Below are 23,372 nucleotides of genomic sequence, written 5' to 3'. Positions count from 1 at the left end.
ACCGCAATCGCTGTATAAATCCATTCTCTAACTTCCTTATTAAATTCGAGTTTTGACATCTCTTGTTTCCTGGAATAAAGAAACAACCTAGCAGCTCAATTATAATACGTTATCACAGTTAAGTTTTATAGTCATAATACCTCAGACGAGGTTAAAGACAGGTCGCCGAGAATAATAAAAGCTGGAGTTTAAACAATAAAAACGAGAACTGGCTCTTTCTTCGATTCTGTTTCTCTAAAATAAACACTGATCAGCACAAAGGAGATATTTATAGCAAAATATATATTTCATGCCCTTATGGGTCATTGCAAGAAAGAGAACATCTCTGTATGTTTTTAAACATTTTGAGTTTAAGCTTTGTTGTAATTTGACGTACATTAAAAGTATCTGTTTGCAACAAATTAAGACCTGCTTCTTCAGTATATCTCGCTCTACAGATTTCTTTTTTATTCTTCATTTTACAACCATACTATCTTGTTTGTAGGAAAGAGCAAGCTATCAACGCGTTAAGTCATTTAGTGAGTTTAGATGGTGTGATCATGCATTATAAGGAATAAAACACCCTCTGCTATACATTATAAGGATATTGCAAGTTACCTCGGAGTTCCATGACCTTTGAAAGTACCATGCTCTGCAACGTCACTGCTCCATATGATCATGGAGCTCCTCAGTGACTTACAACATCTTTAAAATGTACGGCAGGAGGTACTTTTGTCCATATATAACCTTCAGGATGTGGAAAGGGTTGTGTTCTCTTCAGAAGGAAGTCCAGAGGGTTTAGCTGGCATAGGTGCATGCAGTAAAGATTTGTGTTTGCTAAACACCTGAAAGAATGAAGAGTAGGTTCAGTCCCTATTTGTTCAAGGAAAGTAGGTGGTTGCTCCAGGTGAAGACTGTTACTTGGCTAGGGTTGTTTGGAAATTCACATTCTTTGGCTGTAGACTGCTCCTAATACCCTGTGGTCCTCTAGGATAATAAGCAGTTTATCCATGGAAAGATGACCTGGGAATTGTGACCGAAATTGTTCTCCATAATCTTGTACCCTTCCTCTAGAACTTATTAGTTAAAATAAAAATGGAGTCTGACACGACAGCAAGAAAATACCTCCACCACTGAGCAACAATAATCTGACACCACATTATCAGGTTTTGGGCCTGTTTGGGGTTTGGCAGAAGAAATATGCCATCACAAAGATAACTGAGAACCTCTCAAACACGTGCATTATTGCTTATGGCATTTGTAATATGCTGAACTTGATATTCACCCTGTTTGTTGCAGAGTATCCCATCTGCCAAACACCTAAATTAGACCCTTTATTTCTTTATTCCTTGGCTCTTGTTAGTCTTACCCAAGCTTCTGCATGTGAGGAAGGACCGCCTTCACCAACAGGAACATTGCAGTTACATTTGTGTGAAATGTCTGAAACCACAAAGCACAAAATGAAATGGGGAACAAACATAGATTTTGATGATCTTTTTTCTGAGAGAGGGTCAAAAACAGCAGCCCCCAGGATTGGCTGGCTTGGAGAGTACATCTTACCAATTATGTTTACAGGAAGATGAGGATTTTATTTTGTTTTGCTGTACATCTTTTCACAATCAACATATCATTCCTCTGATAAAGAGCAACTCATAATGCAGTATAACTTTTTCCAGTAGTTAGTGGAATAATTATCAGTAGCATAATTTACACTGGTAATGCTGAAACCTTATTAGACATCTTTTAACAATACCAGGAGAGTGATGCTATTATCTGTTTAGCTCCTGGAACTCCCACTACAGTTCAAAAAAGTACTTACATATTTTCTTAGTGGTATGGAGCTGATAAAAAATGAACAGTAGCTGCAATACTTACATTTATCCTGATCCATTCCATTGCCGCCACCTTTCTAAATGAGGAGCATGCTGTAAGTCTGAAGTGAATTACAAAGTTTCAAGATAAGGAGCTAAAATCACTGGGACACCTATTTTTTAAGATAAAATGTGCAAAAAACCACTTAACAGTAAGAGTTTTAGAACTGGAAAGTATAACTGATATTGGATATGGTCTTTTTAAAACGTCTACTGTGTCTCCCGCAAGGTACGTCCAACCTAGCTGTTCACGAAGAACTGGGGATCCAGTATGCCAGTGATATCTTCTCCCTGCGCCCACTGTCCTGCTGGCTGAAATTATGATTAAACCCTGACATTCCCCTGACGCATATGATTTTAAAATACTGTCTGTCTATGGACAATTCATCTGCTATACCCTGGCTGAAACATTTGAAGACAAGTTTCTTGAGCCTAGGGCTGGATGAGCTATTTGAAACTGCTGATTGCATTACTAAGAAGGACGTGGAGGCAATCAAAACGGCATTCCTCATGGAAAGGAGAATGAGGAGGGAAGCCATAGAGGTTCAGAAATCGAGTGTCAGGGCATATGTTATGTTATGCGAGGAGCTAGTCACCAATCTATCTTCACGTACACTGACAACTACAGAAACTACTATACTAAACAAAGGTCTAGGTTTTGTGCCCACTGCAGCCTTGGACAAATTTAAACTACATTGTGAGCTGGCAGCTTTCTTTCGGAAACTTAAACTGAAAGCATATTTCGAAAAGACTACCACCAATGAATCTGAAGAAATCAAGAATGAAACGGGCCTTAGACTAAGGTCCACTTTCACGCCCCCGCCACACACAATCCCGGTGGAGATCAACACCTTCGAACAAGCGGTATTTAATGACGTTGAGGCTCTAACTGTCACCAAACAATACCATAATAACAGCCAAGCTGAGAACAAAGCCCTAACTGACTTGAAAAATGACGATTCAATCATAATCAAACCAGCCGACAAGGGTGGGGGACTGGTAATAATGAATAAGGCAGACTATGACATCGAATGCCAACGCCTCCTGGGAGACAACACCAACTACAGGAGACTCACAGCCGACCCCACTGATGATTTAAGGGTGGAAATAACCAATGTGGTGGAAGCAGCAGAGGCATCAGGCCAAATTTCAAAACAGGAAGCGGACTACCTCTGCAAAACGGAGGGTAAGATCCCCTATTTTTACATTGTCCCCAAGATGCACAAAGGCAAGATCCCACCACCTGGCAGACCAATCGTGTCAGGCATAGGCTCGCTTTTGGAACCTCTTTCACGCTTCTGTGATTATTTCCTGAAAACAATTGTTCAAAATACTGCAACCTATCTGAAGGACACAAAAAGTCTACTGACAATGCTGGAAGACATCAGGATTGAACCGGACCACATCCTTGTGAGTCTAGACATAGAGAGCCTGTACACCAACATTCCCCAAGACGCCACCATCACAGTACTAAAACAAACACTGGACAACTGCACATGGGACCATACCACACCCACAGAGTTCATTGTAGAATGTGCAACCCTTGCACTCAAAAGAAACTTCTTTGAACATGATGGAAAGCTATACCTCCAAATAGGTGGGACATCAATGGGCAGTGTCTTTGCTCCGAGCGTAGCGGGACTCTACGTATATGACTTCGAGAAAAAATATGTCATTACCCCCAATAACCCCTACAACAACCACATCAAATTTTGGAGGCGGTACATAGACGACGTCTTCGCAATCTGGCAAGGACCACAAGAAACATTAATGGACTTCATCAGGTGGCTTAACACGTGTGACCCCAACTTGAGGTTCACACATAATGTGGACAAAGATAAAATGGTCTTCCTTGATATTGAGATCGAAAGAGACACTAACAAGCTCAAGACCAAAACCCACTTTAAGCCCACCGCTAAGAACAACCTGCTGAGATTTGAGAGTTTCCATCCTCGCCCCCTGAGGGAAAATTTACCTTATGGCCAGTATCTCAGACTCAGGAGGAACTGCAGCGAGCTGCAGGATTACAAAACACAGGCAGCTGACCTGACGGAGAAACTATCCAACCGAGGGTACCCTGAGAAAATCACAAGGAGATGTCAGAAAAGGGCCAGAAATCAGCCAAGACAGGCCCTCCTAGAGGACACACCCAGAACGGAGGAAGAGATTCCACTTACATGCGTGACAACATATAATGCGGTGTCCAACCAGGTCAGTAAAAGTATCAGAAAACACTGGCAAATACTGAACACTGGAAATCACAATTGGGACAAACCTCTTTTTTCCTATAAAAAAGCCCGGAGCCTTAAAGACACCTTGGTCAACACCAGACCTAGAATGGATATGGTGACTACCGACCAAAGCATCACCAACGCTTGGGGCCTTCCCCCAGTGACCGGACATTCCAGATGTGGGGATTGCAGCGTTTGCCACCTCACGAATAACACCAAAACCCTTAACCTTGAGGAAGGCAAAGTCTGGGATCAAAGATCACATACTAACTGTAACAGCACTTTTGTGATCTACCTCATCCGATGTAGCTGTGACAAGCCCTACGTGGGCATGACGACTAGAAAGGTCAAGCAACGAATAGCGGAACATCGCAGCACTATTCGATGCAAAAAAACGAACACTAGGCTCACAGATCATTTTCTCACAGCCCATCACACACCCAACGACATGAGATGGACTGTAATTGAGCAAATCAAACCAGGTCCCAATGCACAAGCACGACTTTTTGAAAAAGAGCAGCGATGGATCTATCGTCTTTCCTCCCATAAAATTGGGCTCAACGACAATATCCCATGGAACTCGGTCCTGAAATGAGTCCCCATCTCTAGGACCACCAAGACCCAGAGTTAACAACAGAGTCCTGCCACCTGACATTCCTAATATATTCCTAAGCCATGCTCCATTGAATGTTAAGCCCTGTGTTCCTCGCACTACGGAAAACCTTAACATAAATCACCTTGGCCCCACTGATCCGCTCTGACGCATCAGCGTTTCTTCCGAATTGACCCACCGGTTAATTTTGGTTACTTTGTGTAATTTAATATATCACCCCCAACAACCTTGATAAAAGGCTCCTTTTGATAATGAGGCACTCCATTTACCAGCGATCGGACACTGGTCTTCAGTCTCAAAGCAGCGTTAATTATATATGCCCACAGCCACTACGCTGCATTCTCCCACTTTGCAAGTCCCGGCGTGCCCCCACGCTTTGTTTTCTTTTCATCACTGCGGAGCTCCCAATGGCGAGCCTACCGTCCCTGCTAGTTGATGTGCCACCACCTAACCTGCTGGCTGCATCCTAACGGTAGCCTAGCTACCGATAGCACGTCACTGCGCACTGCTAGCCCCGCCCCCGACAGGCCGAGGCCGCGCCCAAACCCGGAAGCGGTCGACTCCTCTTTACCGCGTCCTGCTGCCATCGGAACCACTAGCCGAGCAGTGGACGCGAGGAGTAGGTCGATTCTGATCTTACCTGCCTGAAACTGTAAGTAGATTTATAAGACTTAGCCCCGGATACACATCCAGATACCGGGTCCACGAGGGCGCCACCCTTAGAAACGCCATGCACGGCGCAGAGATTTACACCACTCGCGCACTGTTTATCTCTTACAGAAATTGTGATTATACAGGCATTGACCTTACGCCCTGCCCGTTGAAGCGCAGAGTACTCATATTGGAGTAAGCATATTTACTAGCCATTCTGAACCTAAGTGTGTCCTTCAGTGTTACATGTATGTTTGTCCCTGTTTGTTGACCTAATGTTATTCACTTACACGTTTTGAGTCGGTTGCTGACAAATGTATATAGCACTACCGAGTTACGTTTATGCCATAAGTCACCTCACCTTACTTCCACTGCAATGAAATAGGTTCCGCCACGGCATATAAAATCCAGCTAGTAGCCTAAGCACCACGTGACAGACCTGTTCCGTGTAGCACAAGTATTTTATATCTAATACCCTCACCCCCCCAGGGTCGTGCTAGCACTGTATGCATTTTGCGGGCACCCGCCCTTATCCATAGATGTTGACTAGCATCACCCCACCTCGGCATTACGTATATCTGGAGAACCATCCACCCCATTTGGCACTATATATCAATTGCACTGAGAGACTGCACGACGTTACAGGAGAGTAAGTCTATCACTCAATACCTGATCACTTTTTATCCACTCTTCTCTCCTTACAGGTCTCTTGTTTTAACCCGCCAGCTCGCTTATTTTATTGAGCGGCATTTACCACTGGCAATTTTTTGCCAGTAGGCACACAGGGGATCAAGGCCGGGAGTGCTTTTTAGGGAGCACGCACCCCCTGTCCACCTGTTTTTTTCTGGTCCTGACGAATACCGGGCAATAGCCCTTATGGTAGAAACATGTTGACCATCCAACACATATAGAGATCCCAGGGTCGTAACCCTCCCTACCAGGATCTCGCCAGTATTAATTTTAAAACATTGTTCAGTTGCTCTATAAATAAAATTACTTTTTCTGAGTACAACCAGGACAATTTTTAACATTTTTTTGCACTTACAGCCACAACCCGCTCCACTGTAGTCCAGGTGTTGTAGCACACCTTGGTGTCGCTAGGACGCCAAGGTGGACCCCAATGATGAAGCATGTCACCACTAGGTGGTGAGTGAGGGGTTTCTATCAAAAGGATGAATTTCCTTCTTTTTGCCAAGAACCAATCCTCCAGATACGTCTGTTCTTCTAAGTCATAGTGGATACTCCTTCCTTTGTTTTTGCCATGTTAAAAACAACCCCACACAGTGAACCTTATTTAATGGACTCCCTGACCCCTTCTGAGAAATTTCTGTTAACTAGATTTCGAATGAATCAATTTTATTATCTGCTTGTTAAGCCACAAAAAACAATTTTTAACAAAGAAGCAGCTCCCTGAAAGTCTCCGCAGGATATGCTACATTTTATGTTTTTATGTAAATGTTATGAATTTCCCCGCAAACGCTATCTGGTACCGCTTTTAAAGAAACGTAATTTTTGTCAGATCAGACCTGCTATGATGTATTTACAATTATTACATAGCGATAGCATTCTTTTTGCATTAGAATTTCTGAAATCAATTGTAAAGTACAGAAAATGCTTGGATTTTTAATGAGTTTTATCTAAATCTCCTTTTGTATATGCATTTACACATTTTAGTATAATTTGTACTGCTATAAACTGCTGCTAATTCTGTACTATTGTATCTTGATAATGGTTCCTTCCTCTTTAACAATGAATTTTGGATTGCTGTATTTTGTACTTTTATGGTTTGCAAACTAAACCGAAATAAAGTTTTATTGATTGATTGATTGCAAAAGACCACTTAACAGTACGAGTTTTAGCACTGGAAACCATAACTGATATTGTATATGGTTAGCATTGTGTTTTAAAGATACAAACGAATTGCCCATGTGTTGCTTTCATCTTTTTACATAGGGCTAGATGCATATGCTCACATAAGCCAATAGCAAGTTTATCCTTTAGTTGGTCGAGAAGTAAAGTGATCTTCTGTGGTGTCATTGCTGTCTATTGGTGACCAGGAGGTGGCTCATATAAAGCTAGGTTCATGGAGGCATCTGAGATGATTTGTTGGCCTGTCTGTCCTGAATGACTCTGTATTTGAATTGCTAGGGTCATATCTCTCAGAAGAAATATGTCTAGCAAGAGAACTCTGACTGTGGGGAGATAAGGAATCATATGTTTTGACAGTTGTAGAATACAAGAGGTAAAGGCAAACCCTTCCATGTAGCTATGATGCCACTGACATTTGAAAGCGCCTAAGCAAATGGTACCTTCAGAAGGAGTCCCGAACAGAGAAAACAGCCTGAAAAAAAAAAGCTTCTTGATGACAGCAAGGCTCTTAGAGGAGAAAGGGCAACCCAAGGAATAGGCAACCTCCAAAAAACAGGAGAAGACAGGAACAACTGGAGAATCCAACAACTGGGACTACTAGAAAAAAGAACTCAGGAAAATCATAGCTGAATCAGGAGCCAAGAAACACACCAACTGGAAATGAAGAAGTGTTGCAATGCAATGAGTAAAGGAGCACTTGGATTTTATACCTTGGGACAGGAAATAGCTCACAGGAAGAAGGAGTAAACATCTTGGATTGAGAACACCCAGTGTAAATCAAAGAGATGGCAGCCATCTTACATTGGGTAGAGTAATGTCACAGAAATCCTCAGCAAAAGATTTTGGGAGAAAGAGGGTGACCAACATGGAGAATGTTAAAGTGTCTCCCTATCAGCCCCCCCACAGGAGAGTGAGCGCACGGCTGCCGTGAGGTATGTTTTTAGGGTGAGAGCTGTGACCTGCAAGCATTCTACCAGCCCAACTTGCCCCTGAGCTGCTCGCCTCACCTGCCTAATATCAGCTCGGGAGGTGCCACCAGGCTGGACACCGGCGCAATAGTATGCTCCCTTCCTGCATCTCCAAGATTGTCTGGAGACTCCCTAAACATCACTGAATCAGAAGTGGTGCATGAAAAGAAGACATTTTGTTTCCCAGGACTTGCCACTAGGTAGATATCCACTCCAGTAAATTTAGAATTGAAATCTCTTCCTAAAGAAACAAGGATCATAGATCGCCCAAACTTCAAATTCGGGACTATAATTCCCGAAAATCAGGGGGTGGTTTCGTCTAGAAAAAGACGTTGAAAAGGATTCTTCCAATAAGGTTTCAATTGAGAGGTCTGAAACACAGGGTGGACTTTCCAAGTTAGAGCTAACTGAAGTTTGAAAGCAACAGGATTTATGATTTGGGCAATCCAGAAAGGCCCGTAAAATAGGGGCTTGAACTTGTTCAGGGAAAGGTGAGCAGACAGAAATGTAGAAGAGAGCTGAACCCTGTCCCCAATCTGATAAGCAGGAGGTTGGAGTTGAAGGGTGCCAGAAGAAGATTTAATCTAGACTAAAGGAATAATTTTTGACAGCTTGTAACTTACAAAATAAACTAGTACTTTGAAGACTTAAAATGGAATCCCGAGGGGCCGAATGAAAAATTTGGGGATGTAGACTGCGGACAGAATTATTATACGAAAACCCAGCCACAGATAAAAATGTAGTCCAGAATTGCAAAAGCATTTAAGATACTATTCGAGATCCTGGTTAAGTCTTTCAGTCTGGATTTTGAAACCTGAAGATAAGGCAACCTCAATCTACAAAAAGACTTCCAAAAATGAGAGACATATTGAGGTACTCGGTCACATATTGTAGCTAGAAGTAACCCTTGAAGTCTCAAGATTTCTTGCGACAAGATTTGTCCCAAGGCATTGGCGGGGGTAGTTGTTTTAGAGCAGTATAGTGAGCCATCTTAGAAAAGGAATCAACAGTCAATATAATAAGTCAGTTCCCTGCAGACTAGAGTTATGCTGTGTTCAAGTCAGTAGAGATAGTGTGTTCAAGTCAGTAGAGATAGTGTGCTCAGGCTCAGGTGGAACTGGCAAACAATGAAGTAACCTAGTAGGCTGTGTGTGAAAAGCCTTGTTTTGAGCACAAATATGGCAAGGGCTCACATAGAGGTCAGTGTCTTCTTGAATGGAAGGCCAACAAAATGAAAGAAGTATGAGCTCTTCACTGGATTTACTGCCTCTGTGGCCAGCAACAGGGGAGTCATTGCACATTCTAAGAACTTCCGGCCTCATTTATGAGGCCCTTTGTGTCACCAGAACATCGCTTTTTGTGACGTTCCGAGGCGCAGGAACCTGCTCTATATTTACGAGGCAGCACTAAGCCACTGTTTTTGGCTTAATGCTGCCTCGTAAATATCTTTCCCCTTAAGACAGTTTTCTGCGTTAAAGGGGCATGTAATGGGTGTTGCTGGGGGCGTTCCCAGCTACATCCATGGCTTTTTGACACTGCCCAGGATTTACGAGAAATCATAACGCTGAGGCAGTGCCAAAAACATACGTCTCCCCAGGAGAAGCATAAGGGAGGCACAACGAGAAGAAATATCTTTATTTCTCCTCGTTTTCCCTTTTTCTATGTGTGCTGCATTCTGATGCACACATAGAAAGAGCAAAAAGCCTCTTGTGATTGTTTTTGTGCAGGAAGGTTTGCCTTCCTGCTCAAAAATAATCATCCCTTAAATGCAGGCACCCTTGCACCATGGTGCAAAGCTGCCTGCATTGGCGCAAGGCAGCCCATTGTGCACTGGTGCAGGGGAAAAGGGCAAGAATGTGCCGTATCTTATAGATATGGCCCATCCTGCCTTTTCTTTTGCCATAGGTCAGCGCAGCATGAAGGCCTGCGGCACTGACCTATGGCAAAACCTCATAAATGAGGCCCTTTGGGACTTACTTATGAGCCCTTTACGCCGTGGCGGCGTAAAATATGCACCACACTGCGCCATATTTACAAAGTGACGCATCTAGGCAGATGCTTTGCTTTGTTAACCTCTGTGCCGCATTACACCTGCATCTGGTATAATGTAAACAGGGTGGGCTTTCCCCGCAAAAAAGGCTTATAGTAGTGACGCATTGAAATCTATGAGATTTCACTACAACGCTTACTTCTAGGATTGCCACTGCTTCAAATCCTTACACCTGCTTCATAGCAGGAATAAGGAGGGACACTGGCCTATTCACACCGGGCTTGCCACATGTAAAATGACACACTGCTGGGGTTGCGTCTGTTTTCAGACAAACCCCAGCAATATGCCACTTTTGTGCCTACAGATACGTCAGGAATACTGATGTATCTGTAAATCCTTGCGACATGGAGTACCCTACAGTAAATACCGCGCATCCATAGTGTCGCAGGGATGATGCACTAAAAAGTGTTGCATCAATGTTTTCATGCACCGATGCAACACTTTTCATAAATGAGGCCCCTTGAGTCCTAGAGCCTTGAAAGAGATGAATAAAATATTTCCTTTAAACACAACATGTCCTAGCTTCCAAATCAGTACATGTAAAGACACCCATTAAACACTGTAGAATAGTTATTTTGCACTCTGTCAAGGAATTGTATCACCCCAATAATTTGTTGTGGAGAAAGAATAGTCTGATCAAAGGTGGAAGGAGACTCAGGAAATCTGCGAGAAAGAGATTCCGCCAAAATATTCTGCGTGCCAGGAATATGAATGATGATATGAATGATGATAATGTTGAACTGGTTGCAAAAACAGAGCCAATGGGCCATACAGCTATTCATGCACTGCATATTTCGAAGACATTGGAGGTTTCAGTGATGTATGTGTGATAGGTAGAAAATAGGGTGTTCAGTGACATTGTTTTTCTCCTGTTGTACGAGTACGGCTCCAATGGCTCTATCAGAGGTATGGGTTTCCACAATGAACTTCTTGGTAGTATCCAGATGGTGCAGTGCAGGGGCTGGATTAAAAGCTTGTTTTAACGTAATAAAGGCTTCTTCAGCTGTAGTATTCCACTGAAAGCCATGATAAATACCTCCTTCTTAAAGATTTGGGTTATCTCATTATTTAATAGGGCAAGTTCCCCAATAATATTGCCGGTAAGACTTGGAAAAGACAAGGAAACTCTGAGTTTCCTTGATGTTGGCAGGAGGCGGCCAACCTAAAGTTGCGGAAACCTTTCAATAATCCATAATGATTCAAACATTGTTTAAATAGAATCCTAAATATTCCACCTCAGACTGGATGAACTCACACTTTTCCAGTTTACAAAATAACTGATTTTAGCAGAGCCTGGTTAGCACTTGACTGATATGTTGATGAAGAAGTGGGTCTTTAAAAAAATGCTGTTATCCAGATAGATACAACAAATTGGTTAAGTATGCCAGCAAAGACATGGTCCATGAGGAGTGAAAGATTGCTGGGTCATCACTCAACCTGAATGGCATTACACAATATTCAAAGTGTCTGTAGGGGGTTCAGAAGGCCATCTTTCATTCATCCTCCTCCAAGAAGTGATACACACTGCAAAAGTCTACCTTGGTGAAAATCTTAGCTCTCAGGACAGATTCCAGTATATCTCTCATTTATTAAAGTTAAGGGGTACCTGTCCTTGATGGTAATCTTATTTAAACCTCTGACGTCAATATTGGGTCTCAATTCATTTGACTTCTTTGGGACAAAGAATACTGAAGTCCTTGCAGGCGAAGAGGATTGGGAGATGAGATCAGTCTGTACATTTCCTTGCATGTATTGTCTCATAATCTCTCTTTCAGATTCTAAGAGAGAGAGTAAATTCTTCTAAATGAACAGTGGCCCCTTGTTCTATGAAACTGGAGCAATCAAACTCTGGATGAGGAGGGAAGAGCACTTCTTTAGGTTTCTGTAAGTGGTAAGCATATTCTTGATATTGAGCTTGAACCCTATGAAGGAGATTGATTGTACTAGACTCCACCACAGGATTCGAGGGGGCCTCATTGGGGGTCCAATATTCTTCTGTCACATAGCTAAAGTTGTGAGGACAAGGAATTTGTTCTAGTATCCCAGGGTTGTAACGGCCAATCCATGGTATTCCCAAGATTGCTGTATGGTTAGGAGAAGCAATAAGGTCAAAGAAAGCAGCCTCATGGTGTTCACCAAATGTCAACTTCAAAGGAGCTGTCACCTCTTGAATAGGTCGAGAAACCAAAGGAGTTCCATCAACTGTTTGAAATTGTTCCGGAGTCTCCTTATGGAGCGGGAGGATAAACTTTTCTTGAGTCCAACCCATATCCAGATATACACCAGTGGACTCCCTGTCTAGATGTGCCAGGATCTTCTCTGTCCTTCCATTAAAAAGTTCCAGCTGCAAAGGCAAAATGGAAAAGTGAATTGCATGACTCCAGAAATGTCAGTAAAATGTTGTAAGATATTCCCATATTCTTTCCTTTTAGAAAGCACAGGACCTGGTCTTTCCTGAGGACATCTGAGGATGTATTGGTCAAACACAAATCAAATGTTCGGCTTATCCACAATACATACGCTGCCATGTGTGAGTCAATGCTCTCTTACAGAATCCAAACATGTTCCTCTGGCTAGACCAATTTGCATTGGCTCTTAACTAGAAGAAGCATAACATTTGTTCAGTAGGAGAAGCAGAAGATCCTTCAGAAGCAGCTTCAGCCTTTCAGAAAGGGAGTCGGGTTCCTCCCAAAGCAGAAGTGGGCTGGGTTCTACGTCATCCATAAGCATGGAAATAGTATCGGCTAGGCCTAAGTGCACTAATTTGTCCTTTGTCTCTTCCCTGAGGACACTGCAAGAAAAGGAGGCAAGAAGCCACTCGAACCACATCATCTCAGCTAGGGGTGGATGGTAAACTCTGCTGCTCCACTGATGTAATTCGCTGAGTTTGCCATTCCACGTTCAGCTTGGAACGAGAAGTTCGTCAAAAACTCTGCCCATCACCTCGTATCTGAGTTTACCAGCACCCACTCACTTCCCCCTGTTGTGGGCACGATACAGATTGACTCTCACATTGGTCTTCTTCATTCTCACGAAGACAGTGTGATGGGTGCTTCTGCCGCAACATTTTCACCTCCTCCACTGACTGCTCATGCTTTTGTTAGAGCACTGTGGGTCAAAGTCATGTGAGACCTGCTTGGCTATTGGATGGCTGACACTGGCACCACCTCCTCTCCCACAGCTGTGGCCACAGCTATGAACCGGGAATGGGGCCTGGAGGGAAAGCTGCCAACCCCTAAACTCCTAACTTTAGGACTCCTAAACTAAGAGAAATCCTTACTTTAAGACTTTCAGTATTCACAGAAGGCATTTAGGTGTCCTAAAGTTAGGATTCCTAACTTCTGTGAATACCGAAATGATTCAGTGCATTCTGTGAATACCAAAATGAGTAAGTGCCTTCTATGAATACCAAAATGGTAGCAAGTTTAGGATTTTGTCTTGTTAGTTCTGTGAATCGGGCCCTATGTATAACCATGGTTTTTATATTGTTTATGAATTAAAAATGTATATCTAAAATGTATAAGGGCAACGGCTGTGAAGTCTTCCTCACACCGATTCGCACTGTATTTTGACAGCAAGTACTAACTAATGCTCCAATCTTTCCTTGTGTACTTCGAGTGTGGACGACTGCTCCTGTCACCAGAGTAGTAGTTGTTGGATAGTTGTTCGATTCCGAAAAAGAGTCTGGCTGTGTTCTGCTACAGTTTCCACAAACCTGCATGTACTTTTCACTCTGATGAACAGGTCATGTTATTTGTTTCATAGAACTCTAGAGATCCCTTTTAACTTTTAAGGTACTATTTTCCTTCACAGGACTATTCACTATATGAAATTTAGATCGCAAGAATACATAATTAACGCTTTCAGAGCGCCACTGTGTTCCTGTTTTAACACACAACATATATATAATTATTTTTTTTGTAAGTAAGTAAATATTGCTCAGTTAATTAAAACTGTTGCAAAGAGTAGCATATAATACATTATTTAAATACAATTGTTAAAAAAAGGATATAAAATGATAATAGTTTCATGTGGCAAATAGAACTTTCTACAGAGATTTACACTTCTTTCACACTGATCATGAATTAAAAAAGTAAAGTAAGTCCCTTATATAGCCTAAGGTGGCTGTGTTAAAAATCTTGCTCCTGGGTGTAAGCCGCACTATAATGTAGGCTTAATGCATAAGAAATTATTATTCGAGGGAGTCTATTACTTCGTAGCTATCAGCTTCTACTATTTTGTTGTATGCTGGCTTGCGTTCGGGTAGCTGTACCTAGCCCATATTGAGCGGTTAGTTCGATGTTCTTTACCCCTTTGGGCATGCTTCGTCCAATGCCTGCCTTCTGTCATTCTTGTTTCTTTTCTGCTTTCTTCATGAATTTGACAAGGTGGCTTGCTAATTTAATGTTTTTTCCATCGAAGCAAGCCTTGACCGCTTGTCAGCATGTTCTTATTCCTAGCTTATTAAAGGACGGTTTTAGATGAGATCTGCGCTCTTTACCCAGACCTTTGCAGGTGCATATTAAGTGTAGGATGTCTTCTTTTGCGTTCCCACATATTCGGCAGTTCACTATTGCTCGAGGTCTTTTCCATGGGGGGAGATGGTTTTGTGATGGAAGTAAGCCCAGCCTAAGCGCAGGAACTTCTCCTTTGTGCGCCTGGTGGACCCGACTCCTAAGTAGCTTTGACAGAGGCTACTTGTGTAGCTTTGGATAACTATCCAACCATGAGCCCGGTTGATTAGGCTTGCTTTGTCCTCTATTAACGAGATTGATCTTACTGATTTGTTGACTAGCTGTTTAAAGGTGTTGTGGGACCCGCTGCACTTCCAGGCATCTTGTAAGCACAAGGAGTTTATTGAATGCTTTAGGTATTTTGCAGCTGCGCCGTTGCTCTTGCTTTCTATCTCTTTCCATAGATAATGATTCAGACTTGCGTCATCTCCTCCCTGGATTTTTTTGGCATAGGCACCCATACGCTCCAGCACTTGATTTCTCAGGTCGAATTCCAGCCTTATTTGTGCCTGCGAGGTGTAGTTGGGCAGACTGAAAATCATTCTCATGGCTTTTGCTATTGTGCTATTCAGTAGGTGAGCATCCCCCCCTCGGAGGCATTTCCTTCCATGAGTTATGGCCGGAGTTAATTTTGCATGAATCACTTGAAGCAGGGGGGGTGAAGCTGCGGCCGACTGTTTTCATTTTGAGGCTCCTTAGTGCATTCGCCATGCTGGTTTACCTCTGTTTTATTGCTTCTTTTTGTTGTTGAAATAAGCCCTTTCTGTCCACAATTACGCCCAGGTACTTGTATTCCTCCACTGTTTCCAGTGTGAGCCCTCCCATGTGCCAGCAGAACCTTGCTGATGATGCCTTAGCGTTTATCCTCATTATTTTTGTTTTTGAGAAGTTGATGCTTAGGCTATTCACTGTTGTATAATTGAAAGTTGTGCTGATTAGATGTTGTAGCCCTATCGGTGTTCTGCTGATTAGCACAATGTCGTCAGCGTACATTAGTTTAGAGAGGGTAAGACCACCTAAACTTGGGGCATGAGAGTTAATTTCGTCCAGCTGCTGTGCAAGGTCGGACATAAAGATGTTAAATAATGTCGGCGCTAACACACACCCTTGTTTAAGGTCCTTTGTTGTCCGTATTTTCCTTGACAGGTGGTCTCCTGGTCCCAGCTTGACTTGGACCCATGTATCCGTGTGTAGTGAAATCAGCTGTGTTAGTAACCCAGGTGGAATTTTCCTTTCTTCCAGCTTCGACCATAGTAAGTTTCTGTTGATGTTGTCAAACGCTGAAGTTAAGTCAATAAAACATATGTACAGGGGCAGATTGGCTGTCTTAATGGCATCAATAAGGAGTGATAGAGCCAGAATGTTTGATGTTGTTCCCATTTGTTTACGGACTCCTGTCTGAGTGATGGGGATTACCGCGTTTTCATTCGACCATTCCGAGAGCTCCTCTAGAAGAAGGCCAGCATAATATTTGGCCTCATTATCAATTAAGGGTACGAGTCTGTAATTTTTGGGGTCCTTTACGTTGCCTTTCTTGTGAATTGGCGCTATTAGAGAGCCTTTCCATGATTCTGGAATTGTGCGGTGTCTGTTATCTGTTTAAAAGTGGCAGTAAGGTCGCGACACACACAACATATGCCATTTATTCTGTTTTTCGCAGTGCCTGTTTGCCAAAAATTAAATGGGCGGATGATGAAGGGATCAATTATGCAAATGTATGCTATTTGAAGTGCAACAACAGCTCACTTGGGTATTTTCTAGGGTTGGGCAGAGCTCCGTGGAATTCCACTGAGTTTTTATGCATCTCCACGGAATTCCTCGGAGTACAACTCGAAGTGTTCTGCCTACCCCTAGTCTAATCCACTAGCTGCTGAAAAATGGTGATAGCTTTGCTGGCAAAATAGAGCAGTTATTAAAGGCAAATAACATCTGTGACTGCTAAAGGGCCAGATAAGGCACTTATTTGGTATCCTACTGTAGCCTCCCTATTGAGAAAATTGTGCAGGACAGAAGGCAAAAAAGACCATCAAGGAACCCAAAAATCCCTTCAACTTGTTTGTGTCTCCGGAAAAACATGGAGTGGGTGAGAAAACATGGGGAACTTCAGAAATGCTAGCAGCAAGAGCTTAACGTAGGACTAAGTTCTCATCGCACAGGTGTTAAAGATCCTGGTGCTGTTGTTCAGCTCTCTGGACCAAGGCTTGAGCTGGATCAATCTTCGCTGCCTGACCCAACACTTGAGCTGGTCCATTGTCTCAGGCCCATGGATTACAGCTGGGCAATGTATTCTGTAGATCTATCAGTGGAAGGTCATCTAGCAAGAGACCTATGACTGAGGGTCGATCAGGAAGCCAGAGGTAAGGGCCCCTTCCAGTAGCCACAATGCCACTGACACTTGAAAGTATCTAAGCAGACAGTGCTTTCCAAAAGGAGCCCCAAATGGAGGAAAGGCCCAGAGGCAAGAAATATCCTTTATTGCGGCAAGGCTCCGAGAGAACGACAAGAAGTTAAAGGGAATGGCAAACTCTGTAAAAAAAAGGAAAAGACAGGAATAACTGAAAAATCGACTAAATTGAACAACTAGATAATAGAACTAAGGAAAATCCTAGAGCTTTCAGCGGAACACCGAGTGCAAACTAAAGAGATGGCAGCTATGTTGCATTGTGTAGGATAATATCGCAGAAATCCTCACTAGTGGATTCCGGGAGAAATAAGGCGAATAACATGGAAATGCTAAAGGTATCTCTCAATCATGCTCACCTCAGGGAGAAGAGTAAGTGCATGGGAGAAGAGTGAGCGTGTGGAATGTTTTATTTTTTATTTTTTTATTTATTTTTATTTGCGGAGTTTTATATAGCGCCGACCTGACCGGTTGGTATCGGAGCCCTTTACATCAATTACAGGGCATGTTAAACACAAAGACAATGATGCTGACTGCTGTGAGAGACGTTTAAAGGCTGAGAGTAGTGGCCCACCAGCCTTCTTCTGGCCTGTCTTGCACTCTAAGAGCCACGCCTTCCACCAGTCTGAGAATAGGCCAGGAATTGATGCCAGGCAGGACGCTGGCACAACGGGTAGAGGTTGAAGGTAAGCTCATGACGACATTTCCCAGGAGTGCTGTTGTGCAATGCCGGGGACTCTAAAGACCTTCATATTCCTACTGGTTTCAGAGGCAATCAGTTGGCCTTTATGTCCTTGGTTGGTTCTGTATTTGAGTTGTTGGGAGGGTAGGAAGCAATATTCTCTGCTGATTACCTGGTGTTTCTCAGAAGTGGCATGGCAATTCATTTATTAATTTAACGGTTTTATACAGTGCCCTTTCCACAAGATTGGCATTAAGGCACTGAGGCACGTGGCTGAGTGATAACATCTGGGTGAACTGAAAGCCTTCCCTGTTCTGAAAAGCTCTTTGTAGGAATTTATGGTTCTACCTGTGAAAAAACCCTGGGCCTCATTAACAAGAGCAGCGATGCTTCACTACTCAGTGCGCACTCCTTGCGACATACCTGAAGCGCCATATTTAATGTATGACGCATCACATCGCGAGGAGTTACAGATACATCAGTATTTCTGACGTATCTGTAAGAGCAAAAGTGACGCATTGCTGGAGTGTGTCACAAAAGTGATGCAACTCCAGCGATGCGTCCTTTCACATGGGGCAAGCCCCATGTGAAAGGTCCTGCGTCAGTCTTACGCCTGCTGTGAGGCAGGCGCAAGATTTTGACGCAACGGCGTCCTAGAAGTGACGCAGTGAAATCTCATAGATTTCACTGCGTCACTTCTACAAGGCTTTTGCGGGGGAATGCCCCCCTGCATACATTATACCCGACGCTGGTTTAATGTAGCGCAGGGGATTAGAAAGTGACACATCTGCTTAGATGCGTGACTTTGTAAATAGTGCGCAACAGGAGGCATGTTTTGCGCTGCCTATGCGTCTCAAAAAGTGACGCATCAGAGGCGCAAAACTGACGCAAGGCCTCATAAATGAGGCCCCATGTTTTTTATACTCTTTTTTGCTCTCTGCTGTGGTTTGAGTCTCCCGAATCGACTCTCACTCAGAGCGATGAGGCTTTGAAATTGTGTAAATTGCAACGTCCAATGCCTTCTTTTCGTCTAACTTCTGATGCTTGTAGTCAGTGTGGGAGTCTGGTAGGTTATGCAGGAGATGTGGAAGCATCCATGTACTTGTATAGGCTAATCAGGACAGGCTGTTGTCTGCTCATACAAGTTAATTTTGGCAGATGGGGCCCAGTCAAATTGAATGTAGCCAGATGTGTAGTAATGTTAATATCTTGTAATTCATCTGGAAACCTAAAGAGAAGTTGCATTCTTTTTTGGATAAATAGTGCAATCTGTAGTATTTTTCACATTGTGTTCTTTCCATCTAAAATGTTTTTAGATTGTAACTTTCGATTAGTAAATAGAACAAGGACCAGTGTTGGTTCATGATATACATTTTGTGAGCTTACATCCAGGTCTTTAGGACAATTTAACCATAGCTGTATTTTTGCATATAATTGTGTATGAAGTATATTGTTAAGCCTCCTAGGAATACAATTCACTTTTGAACTGCCTCTTTAGGTGGAGGTAATTGTGGTACTCCATAGCTGGCATATCAGAGGCCCCTTTGATCACTAGAACACTAGAACCACTTGAGGCGAAATTAGCATCTTCAAGAAGTTGGCAGCCTAGTGTCTCCAGTACACAACAGGAGACTCCTTTAAAGTTTGAGTTTGATTACCATAGTAGGGAATTGTTTAATTGTTGGTTATTTCTATTACACCAATAACCACAAACCTGATCACCACTTTCCACCTCATCACTTCATCATTAAAAGCAATGTTATCTAATCTTTTAATGTATTCACCTGTAAGTGATGTATTTGAATTGAGATAATGGTCTTTGATGCAACTGGTTATCACACACATCATTCATCCTGCTCAGAATCATACAAATTACTAGCACAGAAAGAACTTACAAAAGCATGAATGACAGGTGAATCGTCTGAACTGCATTTAACACACTGAACAAAACTGAGACGCTCAAAATGAGAATCCTTTTAAATCTATGTGTCTGACCTCATTCCACTCTTCTTCCGTGGTGTCAAAAATGTTCTTGAATTCGACACCCTTGGCTGCGTTCGAGAATAGATAGTCAATTCTGCCATGTTTCTCTAAAGCCTTATCCAAAAACAGATTCAGAAATTTAGAAGAGAATAAATCTGTCACATTTCATTATGCATTATGTTTTTTGCATATTCAGGGCTTTACTACAGACATTTTTTATAGACACAACATAGGACCAGGGGGGCAAGACCCATCCCAATTTTTCAGAATCTCCACCTAACATACATTTTGCAACTCAGTTCTCAATTAAACTCATTTACATTGCTAATGGTTAGGCTGAAATTTAGAATTTACAATTGACACATTTAATCAAGAATGCGCTCAAGATATTTTTCCACACATATAATACCAGTAATACATTTCTTGGTCTGACCTTAGACAAAAACTTATGATTTTACCAAAGGAACTTTATAATATATTGATATCAAGAAGTTTTCAGTCTGTGTGCTTTTGTGTAATTGATACTGCCCACCAGATACATAAAAATGGGCAACCCAATAACCCCTTGTGAGCTTGGGTGTGGGTTATAGAAAGGTAAAGAGCTAACAAGGGAATCTTTCAAAGAACTGCTGCTGTAAATGAATTGTATGTTGACTTAATGATGAGTGACAAAAAAACAAAATTAAACATATTGTTATAACTAATAATCAAAGAAAACAATAAAAGAAGGAAACTGGTGTAGTTAATGATTGGGTTGTGTAAACCAATCTATTCAAAAGGGAATGAGAATAAAGGGGTACACAACAATTTTCAGAGATACATCAACAATCTATAGTCAAAGACCTGTACAGTTAAGTCTTACAAGAACACATATGTCGAGGTATGCAGGTTCTATTCTCAGAGGAGTGTAATGTCAATCAACAATAAACAAAGGATACACTGCTCCAGAATAACAACTCCTCGCTACAGATTTAGGGAGGAGAGGAAGAGGTCACCCAAAGCGATTGCTTCTTACAAGCAGGTGCCCTCACCCACACTTAGGTGGCATGCGTCATCGTTGGGCAAACACTGCAATGCCCAACGTGCCCCGCAAGAGGGCTCTTTGCCAGATATCTTTTGTAGAAAAATGCTGCAAGAGTATCAAGGGGATTTTATCAAGGACAGCGCTAAAATTATCGCCGGTTTAGCAGCAGAAAACTGCCACTAAAGTGGCGATAATGGGCTTGATAATATGCCCTGGAGAATTCCAATAGAAGCCCATGTTCACACCAGAACATGGACTTCTAATATGCCCCCAAGTGTTTCCTGGTTTGTGATAAGTGAAGGACTGGAAGGAATGTGAGCTAAAATTGACTATGTGTACGGATGATGTCATTTCACTCTGAGCAGTGGGACCTACGTTAAGGTTAAAAGCAGGAGGTGGAAGTCTGTCAGGATTAATGGCCTGATGTTCTCTAAGTGTAAGACTGTGCGTCGAATCCCTGAACTTCAGGTAAATAGTTAGGAAGACCTTTATGTGGGATTGTCGTCACTACAGAAAATCTTGGTCGACATGTTTCATGCCCTAAGAAGTCGAAAAGGATCAAATGGCATTTCGTCAGGACCTTAACTGAAAAAGCCTAATTCTGACTAAGAGAGTAATAGTGGTCTCATTAAAGTGTATATTTGTAAACTCTCACACTTACATCGGGGTGTATGAATTTGACCAAGTTAGGTGATCTGTAAAAAATAAACTCATCATAATACATTGATAATGCGAACTTCCTAATGTGAATTCACAGAACATGTCCACATGCACACATTGGTGGAACAAACAGGCTGTGAGCTTAACATGCCAAATTCATGCCTACACAACACAGAGATGGTGTGAGGTGTGTCAGATCATGCATGTCCACTGTTACCAGCCACTCAGAGCAGGGTTCCTACCCTCCTAGATTCAGGCATGGGCCCCTTGGAATTTCATGGGTGCAACAGCTCCGGTAATACTGATTATATAGGAGGGCCTGTATGGGTATACATACCAACAAGAGACCTTGTGTACTGTACATATTTATCTCAAAAATATGTAAAAGTGGCACAATCCTATGGGGCGGTATAGATGATTCTTATAATGATTGACATAGGTCCCACCGTTCAGAGTAAAATGACAGCATCCGTATCTATAGTAGGTCTGAGCATAGCTCGTGGAGTTTCACTCCGTGGAATTCTTTGAAGTTACCGAAAAACTCAGTCGAATTCCGTGGAGTTCCACGAGCTGGCGGAGCATTGCTTGGCCACCCCTAATTAAAAGGACTGTCATGTTTTGCTTCACCTTCTGTAGTCGCAGCCTTATTGATTAACCCCTTCCTTTGTGGGCGCTCAGGATCGCGCCGGCCACTTTAAATTCATGCATGTACAGTTCCTTGTGTGGGTGAAAAACAGGGGCAAGTACGACACCATCAAGAAATGTGCACGGCCTGACCTATGAGAAGCAATTTGTGTATTGTCAGTGTCCTGCGCAGTGCATTTTCTTTAGGGACACGTTACCTCTTGGTAGTTTCTTCAAGGCCTCTACATCATACTTTTTTTTAGTGTTATGAAAACACCTGTAGGCTGCAGACACCAAAAACACTGGAATTCGGCAACAAAGAAGGGTACCAAAATTTCGGAGTCTCCACCCCTTTTAATGCCCGCTATGCTTCCTGATTTCAATCAAGCAAAATACCTTTTAAGGGTGATCGCATGAAAATAAGTGATGTGAATATAAAGATAACCTACTTTTTTGGGTTGTATTTTTTTTATCGTCAGTTTTGTGGCCCAACCATTTAGTGAATACACCTGGCTTGACTGAAGAGATCCCGAATGAGGAACATAGCATCTGCAGCACTCTTTACCTTGCTCTGAAATTGAATGCAATTAACATATCTTTCAGTAACAGCCTATGCAAAGCCACTCGCCTAATGAAGGGAAAAAGCTTCAATATGCTATGTTGTAAAACAATATTTTCTCTTCACGCAAAGGACTGTTCACAGATGCATCACTTAACCAACTTTGAATTCGTGATTTTTGTAAAGTGCGCTCACCTTGGCTGTTACTGCCCTCCCTGTTGTGATCACACGGGCTCTGCACTGCTCCAGATGCAGTAACCTTTTCTGTTACTGCCTTCCCTGCTGCAATCACCTGCGCTCTGCACTGCCTCCTACGTGCTCACTTTGGCTTGTTGTGCTGGTTGTTTGTTTTTCCATGTCTGAAGGGCCCTGAGCTGCCCCACTTACACCCCAGGCTGCTCCGCTTACGCCTGCCTGGCAGCACCTCCCCATAGATGCACATCAGCTCCAGCTGGTTGTTGTCCTGCATCCTCAGGAGTGTGGCCACAGGGTACGTGAAAGACTCATGGTGCCTGCTATCCACACCACAGTATGGCCTGGCTGTTCCTTGTGCTTCCCCCAGGGAAGAACGGGGTTCTTTTGGGCACAGCAAACATGGCATTGAGAAGGGGCTTAGGCGGGCATAGAAGTTTGGTGACAAAGAGATGACCAAAATTTGGTCTGCCTTCGAAAGTCTATAGAAGCATATGTGAA

At 42.7% G+C, this 23,372-nt stretch overlaps 1 protein-coding gene across 1 annotated transcript in view; it reads right to left on the bottom strand.

Annotated features, from left to right (window-relative positions):
* The window catches only part of LOC144792887 (dehydrogenase/reductase SDR family member 4-like), a 171,386-nt gene that overhangs the window by 80,618 nt on the left and 67,396 nt on the right, over positions 1–23,372 (bottom strand). The window contains exons 3-4 of the mRNA XM_078668091.1: positions 19,825–19,926; positions 1,349–1,419 (exon numbers count right to left, since the gene is read on the bottom strand). Of these exons, the coding sequence (XP_078524217.1) occupies positions 1,349–1,419; positions 19,825–19,926 (173 nt within the window). The remainder of the gene's footprint in view (positions 1–1,348; positions 1,420–19,824; positions 19,927–23,372) is intronic.

The sequence above is a fragment of the Lissotriton helveticus genome, chromosome 11 (genome assembly GCF_964261635.1).
Source record: "Lissotriton helveticus chromosome 11, aLisHel1.1, whole genome shotgun sequence".
In the NCBI taxonomy this organism is placed as follows: Eukaryota; Metazoa; Chordata; class Amphibia; order Caudata; family Salamandridae; genus Lissotriton; species Lissotriton helveticus.
This window is presented reverse-complemented; position numbering and strand designations above follow the sequence as displayed.